At 40.6% G+C, this 20,930-nt stretch overlaps 1 protein-coding gene across 3 annotated transcripts in view; it reads left to right on the top strand.

The window, feature by feature from the left end:
* LOC311250557 (shisa family member 6) overlaps window positions 1-20,930 on the top strand; it is a 72,192-nt gene that overhangs the window by 27,413 nt on the left and 23,849 nt on the right. For all 3 annotated transcript variants that reach the window (XM_084342332.1, XM_084342334.1, XM_084342333.1), the window contains exon 6: window positions 18,988-19,026. In XM_084342332.1, coding sequence (XP_084198458.1) covers window positions 18,988-19,026 — 39 coding nt within the window. The remainder of the gene's footprint in view (window positions 1-18,987; window positions 19,027-20,930) is intronic.

Genomic DNA, 20,930 nt, shown 5'->3' with positions numbered 1-20,930 from the left:
TTTTATAATTAATGGCATCACTGGTTTCCATTCAAATCCTTATTGTATCTGTATTGTAGCAGACTCACTACAATGGATTACACAACAGAAACAATTTTCAGCTTATCGATTTTCATACTGAAGTGAATAGAAATCAATGGCTACCTGAAAGCGTAGAAAAAGGAAAAAGTGCATTAAAAACTCTATAACTGTACAAACGGTACAGTATGTAAAATAAACATAAAATGTGCAAACACACTGGCATGGTCCTTTAAAAAAATGAGCCTGTCCTATGTGAGTATTTGGACAACATTTTTAGACTGATGTTGGCAAAGATGCCTCTGGATTTTTTTTTAATCAGGATAGGAAAGACTCTGAGGTACTGCTTTGTCCATCATGTGACACCTTCACTTAAGCAATAGTATTAGTGGTTTAGCAGGCACATAACTCCGACTGACCCACCCCATCAATTCTGTGTTAGGGATGACATCTGGTGTTAAAATGGAAATTAAATTTGTCTTTTTATGTAGTGGTTGTCAGTTAGAAACCTTAATCTTATCAGATTTGGGCAAATTGACAGCTGATACCGTCATACCGTAAACGTCATGACCGGCTGTTATATGATTATTATTGCAAGCCGAACGTCACAACTAGCTGCTATGTGCTGTTTAATAAAATGGTAAATATCTAGCCTGTGTATAGTGTGCTGGTAGTTCAGTGCTTTGTGGCTGAGGAGAATATCACCAAGATGCAAACAAACTTTTCTTTTTCCCAAACGACTGCGCTCTCCTGCCATGCGAGTCACATGCCACAGCCTATAGTATATGCACATAGTAATTGGCACACCCTTGAAGCGCTTTCAAATCAGGCAAAATTAGCAGCATGCTGCCGCTTCTGACAGATATGAGCTTTTCAATCCTCTTCCCAACTGAGTGGAGGAGTTTTCTGTGTCTTAATTACCTCACATTTGGCACAGTGCACTGCAGAGCTAGCTGGAGCCACGGGGAGATGGGGACTCAGCTGAGACACTCAGACAGCGGTTGGTGACAGAAGCCAGGGGAGGATGCAGTGGAGAAAAGGCTCCCAGCTAGCATGCCTGGGATGACAGGAGCGGTGGTGGAGGGGGCCAGAGATCCCCGAGGAGGAGCAGAAGAAAGAGGAAGAGCTAGCTCAAGGGAGAATTCCCCTCAGGCACATATGGCAGAATTGAAACATCCATATGCCGGTGTAAAACAGAAGATATTCCAAGTGTCGATCTCTCGCTCCCTCTTCCTTTGGAGATGTTGTGTACTGGCTGGTCTGTTTTATTTTGCATACAACTTCTAATCCCTTAGGAATGCTGAGCGTGGTAGAGACGAGACAAGAATGTTTCAGAAGCTAGACTGAGAATACAATGTCATGGTCAGTGTGTGGCTGGAGCTATTAAAGCCAGGCTACTACAGAACAATTTTATATTAAAGCTTTAATGAAATTCATTTAAATGTATTTTGCCAAGAGATAATATATACAGTACATCCTTGTTGTTTAGATTTGTAGATGTATTTGGTCAAAATTGTAAAAAATGTTTCAAAATGTTTTTTTTTTACATGATATAGAATAATTTCATATTGTAATTACTTCTCTTCAGTCACAGGAACCCCCTCATTAGTGTTTGCCAGTGGGTGTGAATTTTTGGAACCGCTGATGATGATGATGGGTATCGAAATTTAATTGGCACAATATCCCTGTGGGCTGGCACTGAAAATTGTTTTTTACATCACGTCACTTCCAACAGCCTAACAGGCAGTTTACCAGCTGGGGGGCTGATGTTTATTCAGGCACTCCATACCTTATTCCATACGTTTTGTGATTTCAATTACAGAACAATGTACAGAGTGCTGATGTCACAGGACTGCTTTCTGTGAGTTTTGCCATTTGTCCTTGCATCGGATTAGCTGAAGGAAGCAGCTAGCATTAGGTAGACAGCCTTCTGTCTCTCATTAACAATAACTCAGCAGGTGTATAATGACATATAGTTTACCTTGCGAGGAATCCAGTTAAATTTGATCATGTCAGCATGTGATCTTGTGAATCCATCTCATCAAGCTATTCACTTACGTCTTCACCATAGTGGTTCAGACCAATCCATGCCCTGTGAGGAAATACTTGCAGCTATGTGTGTGATTTAGATGTGATGACAGTGAGAGAAGCGACTGTTTAAAATGGTCCATCCTCATTAGAGATGACTAGAGGGAGGGAGATCGTTGGGACAAGTCCCACTGGACAACCAGAGGGAAGGAGGGATTGCCACTGGCTGCTGCATTGTTTTTGCAGCTGTACACAGTCCAATCATTCATTGCCAAAGACTATTAATGGCCCCTTTTTGCACACGCTTAGGTCATGGACAGCTACTTTTATTTTACTAAAGGAAAGCAGAAGTAAAAGGTAAAAGCAAATTATATATGAAATATTGTACACATCAGATTTATTATTAAAGGACATTGTTCATATCATCTTTTCCTTCATTTTTTAATATTGTGATAAATATCGTATCGTGGACTATTTATCGCAAGTTTTTGGTATTTGTGCATCTGTAGTCTTCATGCAGGAGACGGACCTTTGTGTCCAATGTGAAACCAAAAGTCAACAAAATTTGGTAACTTAAACTTTCATACGTAACATATTTAAGTTAAGTTACATAAGTATCCACAATCTTTTCCTAAACCAAACTGCTAGCACTAATCTGATTCTTTGAAGTTAGCCCATGACAGGCGTTGACAGACGTTCATCCCTGCCAACCTGCCAAGTATCTTTTTGAAAGTGCCCGCCCCTTTCCAGTTTCCAGGTATGTGTAACAAACCATCTGTTGGGTCAGGTTAATGTATAGTGGTAATCAGTGTGAACATTAGCAAGCTAGGCTATCTAGCTTCCACTTTCAGAGTGGAATGCAAACTAAACAACATAATCGGTCTCCCAAGTGCTGAATGTTGAAGACTGACAGCTTAAACTGCTAACAATAGATTGCTAGCACTATATGGACTTGTTATCAGATAAAAGTGTAGTTTGTATTGTTTCATGCTATACATTATTACTTTTTTCAGTCAGTAGCATACCACAAAAGTTGATAGTGTCTTCCAGCAACACCAGCTTGGATGGATCATGTCCATTGTCAACAACATACCAATCAAATGGCAGGATTAAATTGAATCATGCAGCCAGTGTGGAGACACCACAGGGCTCAAATCACTTAAGGGCACTTTAGTCTATATCAGTAGTTACAATTAAATCATCTGATGGAAATCCTCCATTAAATTTAATAACTCCATTTAGGTAGGAACTTAAAGTAAAAGACTAATGTGCACATCTTATACCCAAGCAATTTACGGCCAGTGTTTTCTCTGAGTTAGCTGATAGTGGAGAAATCACAAAAAGACCCTGCAGAGAGAATTGACTCCTGCAGCCGTGGGCAATGAACCACAAAGGCTGACAGCGAAGCACTCGGGGTGTTAGTGTAAAAACGGTTCCTGTGTCCATGCAACAACACTCTGCTACCCCAACCAATGTTTGCTTGCTCAGTCTTTTAATTACAATAGTCAGCTGGTTGTGGGTCAACCATGCATGGCGGCGGCAGCAACATGACACTGATGTGAGATGATGTGATGCTGCAAAATGTAGTTGTCCATATATAACTGGACTTGTGGTGGATGTATAGCAGCATTCTTGATCAGGTCTCCTCACTGTCGTCTTGGAGGCTGTTTTTGTTCTTCTGATGATACACAGTCCACTGAGGCTTTCTGTTGCAACCTACCGTCTACAGTTTCTGTCCACACAAAGTAGATCTGCCTTCAGTTCAATTGTGCTCCCTTCACTAAACTGCCTCTATTCCCTTGATGTGGCATTGATCCGTCGACTCGGAGCATTGTCTGTGCCAGCCTGACCAGCGCCATCAATATTGCATCAGGATTCAGTCTAAACAGCTCAGAACTCTTTTGCAGTCCATCTCAGGAGAGGTAATAAAATTCATGCCTGTCTTCATTCCCTGGGCGAGGAGAGTCAAATGGCAGACGATCTCACCCTATAGCTCTATTTTGTACACCGGAGGAGAGAATAATTCAGTTGCTGTCTTATTGTGCCAAGAGGTAAGGTTAGGAAATGATACTCCCAGGCCATGCAAAAAGTGACTTTTACATTATTAATCACTTCAAACATTAATTAGTAATCTCTGCTAATTAGTATTTGGTCCTTTCATCACCCGGAATCAGCTGTTCCGAGAAAATTAAATGTTTACAAGAGAGTGAGTCAATATTTGCTCGCTGGAAGTTAAATTGAATTATCTCAAGAATTACTTCTGAGCGCTCAAACCCACCTGAGCAGCATGGGGACTTGTTACCGTCCAGCTCCGTCCTCTGGAACAAAGTTGGACTGATTTTGGCCCAAACTCCACCTGGCTTTTCATTGTCCCCTTCTCCATCTCTCCTACACCCACAGTGGTTTATCTGGCAGACACAGCAATCTAGGGATGCATGAAGATATTAAATTAAACCAGGAGGAATCAGCCATGCAGCTGCCACAATGGCCCCTGGGAAATATAGTAAAAAAAATGGAAAGTGTTTCCAGAGGTTGATTTCTACAGCGCTGGCAGCTCCCTGACTTCCAGTGTTTTAGCTAGCTCATTAGCCTATTAGCCATAAGTGATTTTGCAGACCTTGGCCTCTTTACGGTTGTGCTGATGTTATACTATCTTCCTCTTAATTAATGGCCTGAGAAGATCTCAAACCCACAGTCGGTATTGTTGTGACACAAACTGGAATTTGACAGTGATTCATGCGCAATGACCGTCACGTGACAGATTTCATGTCTAAATTGGTTGTTTTGGGCGAGCGAAGGGACCGACCAAGGGCATGGCCTATTTCTGAGGGCGTCGCTGCTGAGCTGGCTAACGATCTCGTCCAATGCAATAACCCCGGGCTGCCATCTCAGGCTCCATTTGCGAATACTAATTGAGGGAATGTCATTTTCCCATCCACTTCTGAGAATCTTCTCAATTTGATAGGCCACACATTTGCTTGGTAAAACGTCTAGCGGATATTTTTATTTTTTTAAAAAAACAACAAAAAAAAACCACAGGTCTTATGTAAGTGTTCTCTGAAGTGACTCCCATCATTTAATAGGCCATCACTAATGTAGTCTAATTTGTTCTAATTGAATCTGACTATGCAGTTTGACTGGAGCAGATGCATTTGTGCAAAGAAAAACTACTTTTTTACTCTAACATGTTCATGCTCCATCTAACAATTATGATATAATAAGAAATTAAAGCTGCAGTATCAGAATATGTTGCTTGAATGTGAATATTTGGTGATTTGATAGTGTTGTTATGCTGGACTTTGTGTGAATTTGTCATTGGTACCACTTTCAAGTGAGTCACCCTTTGTGAAGAGTTTATAAGCTGCTATAATGTCTTTATCAATGGTTGATAAATGTTTTACTAATTCTTTTTAGAGCAGTTATTAAAGCCCCTGAAAACCTGCCTTCAAGTATTTCTACACTATATAAGAGACAAATAAGGCTGAATAAAACATTCAGCCATTATTTTTTAACTGGAAAGGAGATGACTGGTTGCTCTATGTAATACCAAAAAGTACTTCAAAGAACGAAGAAATCAATCCAGATAATACTCAGAATACAAGAAACTGTGTCAAACGAAGAAGGAATTATTAAAAACCCTTTATTATAGTGGGTAAATCATTAAAAAAGGTTAATAATTAATATCATATTTTATCCTCCTGAGACACATTTTCTTGTATTTGGAGTGCCTGGATTGCCTTCTGGTTTTTGAATTATTTTTCAATTGTTTTGCACTTAAAATCTCAGCTGATCAGGGCTGTGTGATTTTACCAGATTTGATAGACAGTGAGCAGAAGACCTTCCAGCTGTCGTCTCATCCAGATTCAAGTGTTAAATCCTGATTTGTGCACTACAGTATGTGAAATCTTATTTTTCTTTTTCATAGCTACACCATCTCCAAACCAGTGAGAATGAAAAAAAAAACTGAAAAAAAGAAATCAAAACTGGTCTCATTTTTGCATAGTGTGTTCATGTAGAGCTGAGAAAATATGTTTTTTCAGGTCTTTAAAGCAGCTGTAATTGATATTTTTTAATAAGAAAGTATCAAAAGGCACTGTGAAAACAATGTTTTCAACATATTAAAGTGGTTGCTGGTAATGAACCTAGAGTTATCACCTGAATCTGCAGCTCCACTTGGGTTTACGGAGCTTTATAGTGAGTTCAGTTTATGGACAACTTTACAAATTTGCTTCACCACCTCCCTCTTATAGCCCCATTTTCAACCACAGCAGGCAGCTGTTTTCAGCAAAAATCACGATACACCACCAAACAACAGACAAACACAGTAAACAACTAGCTGGTGAACATAGTGGAACATTTAGCAGCTAAAGAGATATTTGATATTAAAGATATTTGACTTCAAGAAAGCCAGAAACACTACTCCAAATGAATGCTAATGCTTTAAACCTGATTGATAAAATAAAAAAATAAAGTTTTATCAACATAAAGCCATTAGCTAAAATGTATTAACACATTGTAAAAGATGAATTATTAGGAAGCGATAGTGCCAAAGTATTTTTTATACCAATTTGAAAACATTTAAACATGGAAAAAAAATTAAAGAGTACCTCCACCAATCCTTCACTTAAGTGTGTTTACAGGTGAGAGTACTACTGCATATATGAACAAAGTAGTATAAAGCCTTTTGTGGATCCAGAGGACGCTGCATGTCACCTGATAAACCGACTCCAGTGGAGTCGTGGAGTGGCCTCTGGTCTAGAATTGCACTTCTATAACACTGCTGGACTCATTATGGAAAGTTTCAAAACAAATGATCAAAATCGATACAGCACCTGGCGCCTATATTACCCACAATTCAACTTGACCACTGAGTGATATCACTGGAGTGCAATTACATGCAGCTCCCTCTGGAGCCACAAAAGGCTTTATACTACTTTCTTCAAATATACAGTAGTGCTCTCCTAGACCTTTAAACACACTTTAATGTGTTACCCTTTAAATAGTTGACCCGTAGCGATGTGTCTGATTTTAACTTAATCTAGTGAGTTGTGTTTGACAATTAATAATGGCACCATAAATTCTGAGAGGTGTGGAGACTTTTTTTATTTAAAAAAAGCGTGACGGCGGCACCGTGAATGAACATTGTCAGTCCTACAGTTCAGTTCAGGATACAGGGGTTGCATACGCATGACTTCAAACAATATACTGTGAGTATTAAATGTAATTTGTTCAAACTTGATTTGTCGAAAAAGTGACAGCCTAAACCTCTGTAACAGGCTGGTGCCAGTGGACGTTACCGCATTTAAAGGTCAAGCTATCACTTTGTCACTGCTGCTCTCGCTCTCGATCTGTGCAGATGCTAGTCAAGGTCAGCACAGACACATCCCTCCCAAAATACTTTTGACAGGTAACACAATGACATCCAGGAGACAGAATGTGAGTGATATTTCTAAAAGTCCTCCAGCCTCTTTCATAAATAGCCCGGCTGCTGTGTGTCCTTCATGACTTCCTTCACCGAGCAGGCTTGATTGATAGGAATGCACATAATCCATTATTTTGGCCCATTGATTGAGCCTGGCAATCAAAGATCAGCGTTGCGGCAGAGGTAACCGGACCCTCCTATGAGACGGCGGCATCGTACAGGCGCAAGCAGAGGTGTCAGCCGGCGGCCTACTAATCACCCTATGCTGTGAGTAATGGCTATGAAAGCAATCACAGGGGAAATGCATCATCTCTACAGACCCTCGATCCATCAACCTGACTCGCTCTCATTTGACTGAAACGCATGCCAACGTGAAATATGACGCTTTGTCAAAGGCAGAGGGAGCACGTTTGCTCCCGAACTGCAGAATGTAATAATTAAACACATCCATAAAGAGCCATTGTATTTCATGCATCGACATGTACGTGTTGCGCATTTCTGAAGCTGTTTCCCTGGGTAAACATTTCATGCTTGGCTCCGGTGCATAATTACAATGCTTCACCAGTTTATACAGAGTTACAATATACTAACAGTCATTTTCCACTTCAGTCATCATTCAATTTGTTTCCCCACATGATATCAGCAGAGTAATGGTGGAGGAAGAAAGAACCGCCTCGCTCGCACACCATCAAAATACTATTTGTCAGAGAGTTTGATGTGTTTCGCCCAAACAAAAGCCACAAGCAGGCGGCCTCGGCTAACCGACCCTTTAGACGGTGAGCATTATGAACGGGAGCAGGAGTGAATTCCTGGTTTTCTTTACAAATCTGGGATATTTGAAGTTGTTTATGTGGCAGTTTTGGCAGTGCAGATGTAATTTCACACAGCAGGGGAACGTTTCCTCTCCAACCACAGGAGTCCCCTGTCCCACCACCTTGCAATCTGCAGTCTGGCCTCTTCCTGCCCTCCTCTCCGAAGTGCCTCTCCATTATGCAGCATGTTGTTAGTCTCAACAGGTGCCCAAAAGTATTTGCACAAGGAGCCCTGGATTTGCTAGTTCAGGAGGAAAATGAAGCGAGGTGACAGACGGGGGGCACAGACTTTCAACAAGCGCTAATGTGCCAATTTAGCAAAGCAAAATGACCAACAATGTCAAATGGGGTCCTTCACCCTGTAACAAATTCAGACGATGATTTATGTTTTTGTACATCTAACGAATGCAATATTTGTCATTTTGAAACAAATAGCCACCGCATCTCTGGAAATGAATTCTATAGATTTTCCTCTCGGCTTGTTCTGGTCTTCTCTCAGCGAGGGTTATTACTTAATTAGATCGGAGGAAGACTGTCAGATATCTCCCCTGCCACCGACTGAGACTTGCCTTACCTCAGTCACACATGTAGAATACTGATCACTCGGCAGACGCTTGGAGCAATTACCCGACATCAATAAAATATGACATAACACATGTGTTTCCACAAAACCTGTTTTTACCTTTTCTCCCTTGTTGTGGGGCGAGTCGATCTTTTTCAAGATCACACGGAATCTAAATCTTCCAGTTTTGCTGCTCATTAAAGAATACAGCAACCTTGATATTTAAGTGGGATCATGATTAAAACTAAATATACAAAGGAGGGCTCCCTGCAGTATTTCATGTCATTTTCATGCTCATTATGTTCTGAATGTGTGCAGATAATTTGTGAGACAGAGTGCTCTCTTAGAACTTTATGTTCTTGCCTGAAACTTTATACCAAGCGTTATAAATTAAAAAGCTTTCTGTGATTGCTGAATTTAATTAGCTTATTCATGTAAAATAAATAATTCAAAGTTTGTACAGAAAGTACAGTATACTGAGCTGATTAAACCTTATTACCCACCCTGGAAGTTTTCCTGTGTGTCTTCTGACAAACTGTAACGTGTCCTGTGTTTTTTTAAAGAGTGGCTTTCTCTTTGTCACTCTCTCTGAAGCACCTGGCCAGGTGTTTTTTGATCTGATGCCCCTCAGCAGAACATTTGTCAGTGCCTTCCAAATCACTTTTGAAAAAAAGGCCTTTGATATGTGTCAACTCTGGTTAGGGAAACACGTTTGGGTTAAAATGAGTACTTCCATTACATACATTGAGGGGCATTTGTTGTCATGGTTATAAAAATAACTTACAGACCTATTGTATGCATTGTAAATCATCTCACGTGATGCTACTCAGCCAATCAAATCTGCACATTGGGAAGGCTGGTGGGAATATCATTTGTATTTGACAATGTTTGACCTGATGATGGCGCTAGATGAAAAGTCAGGGGGTCACCAAAGTCAATAGGATTCATTGAGTATTATGGATATCTGTACAAAATGTCATGCTTATCTATTTTATAGTTGTTGAGATATTTAAGTGTGGACCAAAGTGGTAGACAGGCCAACCGACCAACATGTTGACATTGCCATCCCTAGATCTTAGGGCTGGTATGGCTACATGGCATGTCACATTAAATTTCCTGTATATGATGGTGTGTGTGTGAACTGAAAGAGAAAATAATAGCATAAGAGAAAAGGATTTACTTCCAGTTAGATCCAGTCATGATGAAATATTAAAATGCCTACATATGGTGCCATAAACCACATCCCAAGTTACCCAGCTCCACCTAGCTCCCTCCATTCTGACCTGGCAGGCCACAAAATTAATCACAATCACTGTGATCAGTGCAACTGATGTGACGTGTAACACTTTTCTGAAATGTTAATAAAGCCATATTGAATGGTGCACTATTCTCGGCAGGAAGTCCGCAGCCTGTGGCTGCTCACTAAATCTCAATGACTTCATTAACTCATTACCATGAGTCACGGCGTGCAGTGCCAACAGCAATTAAAACACGACAGAAAAGAGCGGTGTCCTTGGGCCACTGTGCTGCTTGCGAGACTGATACGCTTTACTAGATTTAGCAGGATGATTGACATATCAATAGGCGCGAGGTGGATTAAGTGGACTCAATCAATATTCAGATTTGTCTCACTCACGCCTCGTTCCTCAAGCAAAATGTGCAAACCTTGTCAAGTGCTGTTGGCTTCTCTGCTTCAGGCTGCGTGGCAATGCTGCCGTTATCAATATCCAGGCTGTCGTATCCAGGAATATGACGTGTCTGTGAAGATTTTATTAGAATTTTTATTGCTTTAAAAAAAATATTTTTTAACTTATGATAATTGAAAAATTACCAAGAGCTACAAACAAAGTGGAAGTCGGTGAAAAAATCGTAGAGGGCATGAAAGGTCACTAAGATTTTCTCCCAGTACAGAGAAGACTGGTTAATATTCATCCAATCCTTTTGTCTTTTTATTCCATATTCAACCAGGAGGCCAGAGGAGACAGAAATACCGTAACTTTCAATGAATATGTCAGCGCTTTAATTCAACTCTCTCCTCTGTCTTTTGTAGAAACACATTTCTATTCATGAAGCCAATCCTCCGTAGTCATGACACTGCATACTTATGTTTCTTTTGTAAAACTCCAGCAAAATGGTAATTAAATTGCAACTGTGGGCTTCTGTCCCCTATGCAGACTTAAAGAAGCCTTTATCTTAGCAAATGACTGACAGTTGATTATGAAAAACCCAACATTCCCTTTTTTTTCCCTGCTGCGTGAAGGCAGTCCACCCACACCTTCTGCTTTTGTGTGCACTATTGTTATGGCTCCATTGTTAATGAGTTTAGAATTAACTGGCTGTAATGAGTGGAGACTGGAGCCCCTGCTGAGCCTGATTGTGCTGTTGAATGGGGAGCTGGAGGTGAAATGTATGGACGGTTGTGCACACTGAGTGCAGGTGTCAGTGTCTATTGCTCCCTCGCCGGCAAAAAAAATAAAAAAATAAAAAAATAAATAAATGCAAGCGCTGCCAGGACTGGGAGGGTCGTTTTCAGGACCGTCACGCCTCGATGCTCGTTGCTGCTGTACAACCTGACATCAGGTGTCATCCTGTGGCCGTTCATCTACTTTAGGGGATTGGTTTTATTGTGATTTTTAATATCAGGCAGACATCAGCTGGTGAAGCTGTGGCCTCAGTCAACTGGGAGCATCTGACTCTGCTCAAACTAATCCATTACTATCTGAATTAGTTCTGTTAGCTCATTCACAGATAGCTACTTAGCATTAAAACATTGTAGATGTGGCGCATTTATTAAAGAGTAGACTAATATTTTCTTTCAGTAATACATTCAGTGATGAGTGCTGTCATGGATTACAGATTATAGCCACATATGTCTACATCGGATAGACATCTGATATTGAAAACACTGTGCACATGTGATAATATCGCATTCCGACTAGTGTTAGTTTTATTTGGTAAAGTTGTCCATTTACACTCAAACACCTCAAACCATTAATCTAAATCTGTTGATTCTCTGCTTCAGGCTGCGTGGCAATGCTGCTGTTATCAATATCGCGGACTGAAGTCAAATGAAGTCAAAGTCCCAAATCAGTCATATTTTCATGCATACATATTTTCTGGTATTAGAGAACTGACTGTGATTGGATTCGATAAATGCTACCTGTTAACTAAGTGAGCAGTAACTCCTGCGTTACACTGTGCTGAGACATAGGTCACAACAGCATTTTATGATCATGTAGTCATCTGACAAAAGAAACATAAATATTGCTCTTTTTGGATTTCGTCTGTTTAACTGCTATACAGCTTTCAACAAAGCTAACGTTTTTTTTCATCCACACTGCTGCCGGCATTTTCAGATTATGTTGAACATCATGTTCGATGAGTAAAAGCTGCCTTATGATGCGTTCAGATCAAACGCGAAGAGAATATTCGCTTCAGGTTTGTCATAGGCGTGTTAAAATCAGTAAATAGTAACTGTGACCAGCAAAAGAAGACTGAATTAATCTGTTTTACCACATCGATAAGAACCTGAAAACAAGGGGATTTCTCTGTGATCTGACTGCAATAAATGGATCAAAAGGATGCTGAAATAACAACATCGTAACAACATCTTGTAAAAAGCCTGAATTCATGCTTCGTTAGGTCTGTCGGCCTGATGACAAGCAAACAACTTTTAAAATGCTTTTTCCCTGAATGGAGTTTGGATCGATCAGGGCTATGCTGTGCTGAGACATATTTCCCTGACTTACCAGGAAGTCTGACTTCTTCTCTCATTTTCCTCCATGCCAGCTCCTTCCTGTCTTGGTATGAGTGTATTGTACAGCTCTGGGTGACCATTATCAGACACGATTTATGAATATTATCCTCTCCTCCATTGCTGTTCATGAATGTCTGGACGTCAGTGACGTTAAAGTCATGACGTCAGTGTGAATGTCAATGACGAATGAGTTTTGCGTGTTCGCGTCACGTCATTTGCGCTGCCCGGTGCAAATACATGCAAAATCACGCCTATTTGCATCTTTTCATTGACTTTGTGTGTAATCTCGACACATAATAAAAATAATAATAATAATTTGCCTTGCGTTTGGTCTGAAAGCACCATTAGTGTGAAAAGAACGTTGAAAGGGAGAAATGTAGCCACCTTAGTACTTGGTACTCAAAGTAATTATATTGCTAATTATGTTCTTAATCCTATAAATCTCTCTCTGTTCACTCAATATTTCGGGGTTTGGTTTTTCAAGAGTTTGATAAGACAGCTGATATCGGCTGACCTCCCCTGTAGGAAGAGAAACACACCTTCTAGTAACTCCTGCGTTGTCTTGTTTATATGTTGAATTTGTATTTTCAGCTGTTTCTTAATTTAGTTTTAGCAGTCCAAATAACAAGTTCAGTCAATGTAGTCCAGCCAAAAGCATTTATCTTACGTTAGGTTGGGTTGAATGATTAAGAATGCAGAGTGCCTGGTCTGCTGGTCTGATCGTCCGATATCTCTCTCCCACACACTCACCTGCGTGGTCCTGATGGCAGGTGTAGCACAGAGGAAACAGAACTGCTCCATTGAAAAAAGGTCTATAACTTTTCGTCTGCTCTGATTTTAAAATAAAGAGCGATTTTGGTAAAGTTTTTATCTTTTAAAATACACTTTAGTCTCATCTTTTTTTCGTCAGCGTTAGTCACAGGTTAGTGTTTAATGATGTCGGTGCCGTCCTGTCACAGCCATGGAAAAGGTTTATCGTCATACTTTCCATGAACGACACCGTCACTAGTTCAGAGCTGGAGGATGTGTAAACCCTGTAGCATTACTATGAAGACTGGAGCTCGGGACAGCTGAATGCAGCTACCCCAGCTACGCTAACATGATAACTGTTGATGGTTAATACAGAAAATACCTCCAAACCATGGGCTGTTTTCTATTCTTACATGTGTTAAATACAAAAGATGCGGTATGTAGGTGTGGAGTTGTTGGAAGGCAAATTTGATGGATCTCAGCTGAGCAATGAAATGACTCGTAGCTCATTGCTACAACTTACTTAATGTCTGTGTCAAAGTATGTTGTATTCAAGGTTGGCCTTCTGCTAGGGCTGCAGCACTGGGAAATGCCTCAGGGTTGGAGCAAAGGTCCCAAATGCTTGTTTACAACATCTAGAACAGGTCGAGAAAGGTTAGCTCTACATCAGTCCATAGCACATAATGAGTATTAAGTAGATTGTAGTAGACTAGCTGGATTTTGGGGTCTTTTTCTGTGTGCTTCCTCTGTCTCTCCTTCTCTTCTTCTTCTCTCCCCCTCTGTCCTGCAGCATAATTCTCTATAATGAGCTTGTGGACAGGAGATGAGATATGATTCTTGGAATTAAAACAGCATTTTCTACTTTGATCATCCAGCAGTGTGTGAAGCACTGAAATAAGACTCTCCCCTTCTTTATCGAATCTTTGCTCTCACTCTCCCTCCCTTAATCTTTCCCTTGCTCGAACGCCCTGCTCTATCTGAGCTTGGGGGATTGCTGTATGAGATGGAGAGTTAATGAAGAAAGCCTTTTTTTCTCCCCTGCAAGAAGACCGGTAAACTTTGGCAACTTTTTACTCCGCTTTTGTTAATCGCGTCACGATCGGCTTTCATGCCTTACAATCCCGACCCCTGAACCAGTTAAGCATAAATATTTCACATCGTTATTTTCAAGCCCCTGAGAATTACACAATTGCATAAGCTCCTGTCTGTCTTCATGAAACAATCACAACCACATCACCCCCCTTTAATTCCTTTTCATTGAATACCATCTTATTTTACATCACTTACAGGCAAAACAGCAGTCACCTGGCCCGGAGCTTGTGTTCATAAACTGCAAGTGAGAAGCAACATTGTCAAAAAGCCATTTAAGATGCTATCATCTAATATGGAGGCTGACGTGGGCTGGTGCTGGCAGCGTAGTTATGTAAGCAGCTTTCTCAGGGACTGATAGCAATCCAACACACCCAGCAGGGGAGCAGTGGTGTGTGTTTGTGTGTGTCGGGTGAGGGGTGGGGGGTGTGAAACAAATCACACGTTCAGTACGCTACATAATATTGCGCCACAGTGTTTTGCCACAGGTACAGAGAGAGGCACTTCTTCGTGCCAATTGATTTGTTAATATGCTAATGTACCGTGATTAGCGAAGCAAAAACCCGAGCGCATCTTCGCTCAGTGAGGTGTTGATTGAAAGAAATCAACAACTGGGGTGGTAGTCGAGAAAGAAATGCACATTTTGGAAATCAAAACTTTGAACTATTTATTGTAATTACAGGCCAACGCAGATACTGGCTAGTTATATCAGTTATGAAGGTTCCCTACTTCTCAGATTGTGTAGTAGTAAAGCAGTAAAACATTACTGCACATGCTATATTCAGAACTCAGAGTTAGCACATTACAATGATAGCTCACATCTGTGAGGATAAATTCAGTTTGTTTGAATGCAGTTTCAGCTTCCAGGCCCATCAGCACCATTAGCAAACATGGTTTATATGATGTTACATACACTACATTTTGTGTTAATATCAGATGCAAGAGTATGTCTTACAGTCATGAAAATACATTTAGCTTTATTGCGGCATACATCACAGCATGGCAGCAGCCCCTGGAGTCAGTACTCACATCATGTAGCCTTAGCGTCAGCGAAAATGTCCCTTAATATCAATGAAACTCACAGTTATAGAAGTAAGACGATGCTCTTATGTTTTTTTCTTAAATTGTATATTGAATTAGAGTGGGACCTAGCTTACAAACGTATACAATGTATCCTCTTACCTTTGCTCTGTGTTTAATGTGAACACATGACATGTTTGCAGCTGGCATTTTGCTGAGTCCACATTGATTTCAGGAGATAGACCTGCTGATATGTCAAGGCCATCAGGGGTAAGGGTGGCCGGAAATGCAGCGAAGCCCTTGTACAGCGAGTTACCTTGGGCTGAAAATCTGAGCAAACATTGTTGAGTGTTGATGGTGGGCATGCTGGCAAGTAGATTTGTTTTGGGAGGGAGGTCTGCTCAGTGCACACGCTCCTCTACAGCTTTCACTCACAGTTGTCCTTCCCCTTTATGGTGCTGCACCAGAAAGTCAGGAATTTCTGCCTGTTACAGCCAACATCCCTGCTGCTGACTGTATGTAGGTGCAGCAGTTGACTGTAAAAACACAGTCCTGTTCCAATTAAGGAGCATAACCAATGCTGTTTACTGTTGAGCTGTCAGCGACACTTATGTCATCTGTAGCCTTGCTTTTAAAGTCTCATTTTTTTTTATCAGTTTCATCCCTCCACTGACAGCTTTAAACCTTCTGATTTATCTTCTCTCCCTGCACTGCAAGAAAATAGTGCGTCAAAATAACTGAGTGCCTTACATGGCAACAGCGTGGAATGAGACCATTGTTTGCTTGTGCAGCGCTGAAGGGAAATGCTGAATCTTCTTGTAGCACTCTTCAACCTTACAAGTTACTGTTGACGAAAACACAGCACACATCATAAATATACAGCGTAATGTTGAGTCAGGGGAACTGGGACTAATGCTTGGGCATCAAGGTTTCTTGTCATATTTTAGTTTTAAATAACCACGCAGGAACACTCAGGCTGGTACACTGATGTGTGAAAGACCACGAATGGATCGGTTCATTCTTTTGCAGTTCGTATAGCAGGGTCACAAACAGATGAATTACCTTCATTACCCCAACCAAAGCAAAGGAAACACATACTGAATTACCGACAACTACTGAAGCTGAAGGTGTACAACAGCTACAGATTTTCCCAAGCCTTAAACCTGCATGGGTCCACCATGTCCAACACTACAGGGATACACTGTCCTCATTATCCCCCCTCACCAGTCATAAGGCATCAGATACGGACCAAACAAAGGATGCAGGAGATGACGGAGTGTGTCCTCTGGGAGAAACACTCACAACTGTCAATACGTCAGCCTTGCATTACATGTCTGATGGATTTATCAAGCCATCGATAAGTTATTGACTGGAATAACGCTCAAGGTCATCGTGTAGGAATCTCCAGTAGCCCTGCTTTACATCATACAGTAAGAGGTTAATGTCAGTGGCTTTTCCTGTTTCTCCTGTAAGGTGCATTGAGTACAGAATTCACTGCCTCATGAGGTCAAAACGACCACAATAAATCAGTGGGGGGTTATTAAGAGCAGCAGATCAATACCATGTATGGAAGCTGAGGGGTGCTAATATTAAAAAAAAAAAATTGCTTGGTCAAATTGGAAATTCAATTGAGATTTATGTATCTAAAGTTTATAACAAAATGGATAAAAACAATAATAAATGAATGGCTTAACCAACACTATTTCTCAAGAAAGCCATCGCATTCCACTATTTTGCTGCAAAACGTGACCTCTTCAGCAGACAATTCTGATTGGATGCCTTGTCCTTCACTAATCTGTAACCTCATTTATCAACAACTTTAAGTTGTTGGTTGCTCACTGATTTAAATAAATGTCAAGGATTACATTGAAGAGCAACACAATACCTTTGTTAAATTGATTCTTTATAAATAACATGCTTTAGACATACATGAACTGGGAAAGACTGACATGATAAATACACTCTCAGATAAAGTATTCAACACACACACACACGCACACACATACACACACACACACACACACACACACAAACACACACACACACACACACACGCACACGTGTTGAAGAGCTGTTACCTATTGCTATTTTTTTTAAAGTAGTATTAAAAAATATATATGTATATTTTTGAAATAAAATTAGGTTTTAAATGGCGGTGACGGGAAAATATAATCTAAAAAAAATCTAAAAGACAAAAGAAAAGAAATAGGAGAAATGAAAAAAAAGCCAGGAATATGGGCATATGAACAAGAAGAAAACTCACTGTAATTTCCAAGAGGAAGCATTTTCTTTAACATAGTAATATCTAAAGTTCAACATTAGCCAGTATTGGCTACTGGTCATTCCAGACCAAGTAAGGCCGTGGGAGAAAACCCGCTGAGTGCTATGTATAAAGAGTGTGTTTTATAGCTTGTGGATTCAACTTTTAAAATGAATGTGCTTTTTCTTGTCTGAAAGTAACATCCTCACTTAAATGCACATTAAATACTACAAGAAGCCATGTTGATAATCTTGTTTTGGTAAGGAGGGATTTTCTGAAGAGGAAACACAGTGCACTGTGGATTGAATACAGCAGTGCCATGCTAATCTACAGTTTGTACGCTCACTCTGCTGGTTCTGATGTTATGTGTACTTTAGTATTTTAGTAGAAATACCCCTCTCACAGGGGATTTCATGTAAACCTCCTGCTGTTAGCAGTACGCTGATGTGGAAAAATCTGCAATTCATGCTCATCAGCGTAGCTACAGCAGCACTCCCACCTTTTATCACAAATGTTCTACAAAAAAATAAAGGTTCATTTGGTCACTGGGTTTAAGGTCAAAACTGGTGTGCATATCGCTCAGAGCTGGGGAACGCATCCCTGTAGCTGTGCACTGCTGTGTGGGAGGCCACAGCGATGAGAGGCTGATGGTAAATCGATAGTGATGGATCAAAGTGCCGCATGGCTGAAGCCCTGCGGTGTCAGGGTGCGGGGAACAACGGTGACTTTTTACACCTCCTCCCTTCTTCTCATTATCCTCTTCCCCTCTCCTCCTACCCCAATTCTCTCTTTTCATCTTGAAATTCCAAACAGTCTCTGTCTTCCCCCTCGCTTGGTGGCATTTTATGTTTGTGTGTGTCTGAATGTGAATGCTTGCATGAGACAGAAAGAGAGAGGTGACTTGATTCTTTGTGTCATGGTGTCAGGTGGCATCAGCCAGTAGTTGATGGGAAGATAAAATATAACATAATCGATATCTGAGCGCTAAAACTGTTCTCATTCCCAGCAGCCCTCTGCACTATGTCTGTCCACATATCTGTTCCTGTAAGATGTGGGCAACATCGAATCATAAAAGAGATGTGATTCATAAAATGAAGCTAATGTTCTGCTCTGTTGTATAATGTTTGAGTGCAACAAAGACTTGATCCTATCCCTGCTTTTCAGTGTAAATATGATACATGCTTGTTAATGAATGTGAATGTATTTTCCTGTTGTATTTCCATAAAAGTAGCACAATCTAATAAATAACCACTTGGTTCTGTTTTCTAGGAGAAAAACATTGGCCGGTCCGCTCCCAGAGTCACCATGGTAGGGATGGTTGTTCTTTCTTAAAGGGTCAAAGTTGCCTCTAACCACTTCTTCTATGATTATTGTACTTCTCTTATGAATCTATTGATGATTAATAGAGGTAGTCAGAAGACACATCTGGTTCCTGACCAGTGTTTGGAGGCAGCTTATACCTGGAGTGTTAATTGTAGTGCAGTGCCTCCCCATTGACCTCTATCTATATGCCTAACCTGTGTATTTTCCCCTTGACATTTAGCTCTCCTGTCTGTGGGATGAGTGTGTGTGCAGTCTGGTCTGTGTGCAGTGGTTCTAGGGGTGGAACAGTACACAAAATTGGTTTGAAAAAAAATTCAATTAAGACGAGGGCAGGCGGTTCATGAATAACTTACACCTACTCGCTTATATGCCAGTTAGATGAGATGGTCAATACCAATTATTTTAACATGGGTCTGTCTAAAATGCCTAAAGATATGCCCACCAACGCCTGTCACTTATTACACATTGGACCTCATTTGTTTAATACACTAACAGAATTTGTTAGGGGAGTTAAAATTGCTTGTTGAGCAAAATCTAGCAGCAGTGACGTCCCAGGGTCTGCTGAACTGTTGTTTCTTAAGACATAGTTACACTGTACTCCCTCTAGTTTTTACAGTTAGCTACCTCTCTGTGGTTCTGAAGCTCCATATTGAAAGTGCAGCTTGTTTACAGGGCAGGCTCGACGGACTAAATGCTCAGGTTAAGGAATATTATAGCGAGCCTCTTGCTCTGTAATAGATAAATGTTCTGCAAGTTTAAGCTAGCATGCTTGATGGCTTCTATTTCCGGAGATAATGTCACTCAGCTTCACTTCAAAAGATGAACATGCAGTTTTCTGTTGATGAAGTTGACAGACAACAACTGTCAGCCAGACCTCTTGGAGTGGGACTCTCGCTCTTTGGAATTTGTGATAGACCGAAAAGATAGACCGATTTAGACAGTATTACGCTAATTCGACCATAAACTGAGCTCAATAACAGTTCTGGGCTAATACATGTACTGTTACAGCCCTATCTGGTTCTGTTCAATCAATGGTGTGGTGATGTGGGCTCGCTTACAAGAAAACATCATAAAGAGAAGATTTCAAAAGCAATACAGTTTCTGTTTTCAACTAAAAAGTGAATTCTATGAGTAGAGTTTGGGCCTAATTAATGAAAAAAAACTAACCAAACTAGGACATTCTGTATGTAAATAAGAATAGTCTGTACCTCTTGATGTTTGTTGCAGCTGGCCCACATTTTTTATTTTATTGTGTTTTGCCTTAAAACCCAACTGGTCCCATTTCACTCTGTTCTAATTCCTACCCTTTGAAATGTATGTTTTGAACTGTTTCACTGAAGCTTTTTCTATGTGTTGTCCACTGAAATGAATGTCCTAACCTCTATGGTGTGCGTGGTCTTCGGCTCTGTCCGTCTCAGTGGAGAGGAGGGCTGGTCTATAAAGGCATGGATAAAGGCAGTTTTGATGATGTTACTTCTTTTATTTTAAGAAGACATCAGATAAATCTGTGCTTATCCTTGCTTAAGATATACGGACCCTCCTCTTCCTCCTCTACCTCTTCCTCGTCCTCCGCCTCCTCTCAAAGGAAGTCTGCTTTTCAACAGCCTACAAATGGAGTCGGTTGGTATGTCAATCAACTGTTGAGAGTTATGGCTTTTATTGTGAGAGTATTACTTGTACGATGTGACATCCGATGAAAATGCCATACTGTTACACTGTTTGATTTTCAGGAAAAGATTATTGCCTTTAAACCCAGTGAGTCACCTCTGCTTTGTAGTGGGAGAACAGAGTGAAACCAGATGAGCTCTGTAGGAACACCATGAAGCACTACTTCAATAAAATGGATCTCTTATTGCCTTTTAACACACAGGGTCACCGTAGTCCACGGT

The sequence above is a fragment of the Pagrus pagrus genome (genome assembly GCF_965226575.1).
Source record: "Pagrus pagrus genome assembly, chromosome: 21".
In the NCBI taxonomy this organism is placed as follows: Eukaryota; Metazoa; Chordata; class Actinopteri; order Spariformes; family Sparidae; genus Pagrus; species Pagrus pagrus.
Note: the sequence above shows the minus strand (reverse complement) of the source record. Positions and strands in the feature narration are given on the sequence as shown.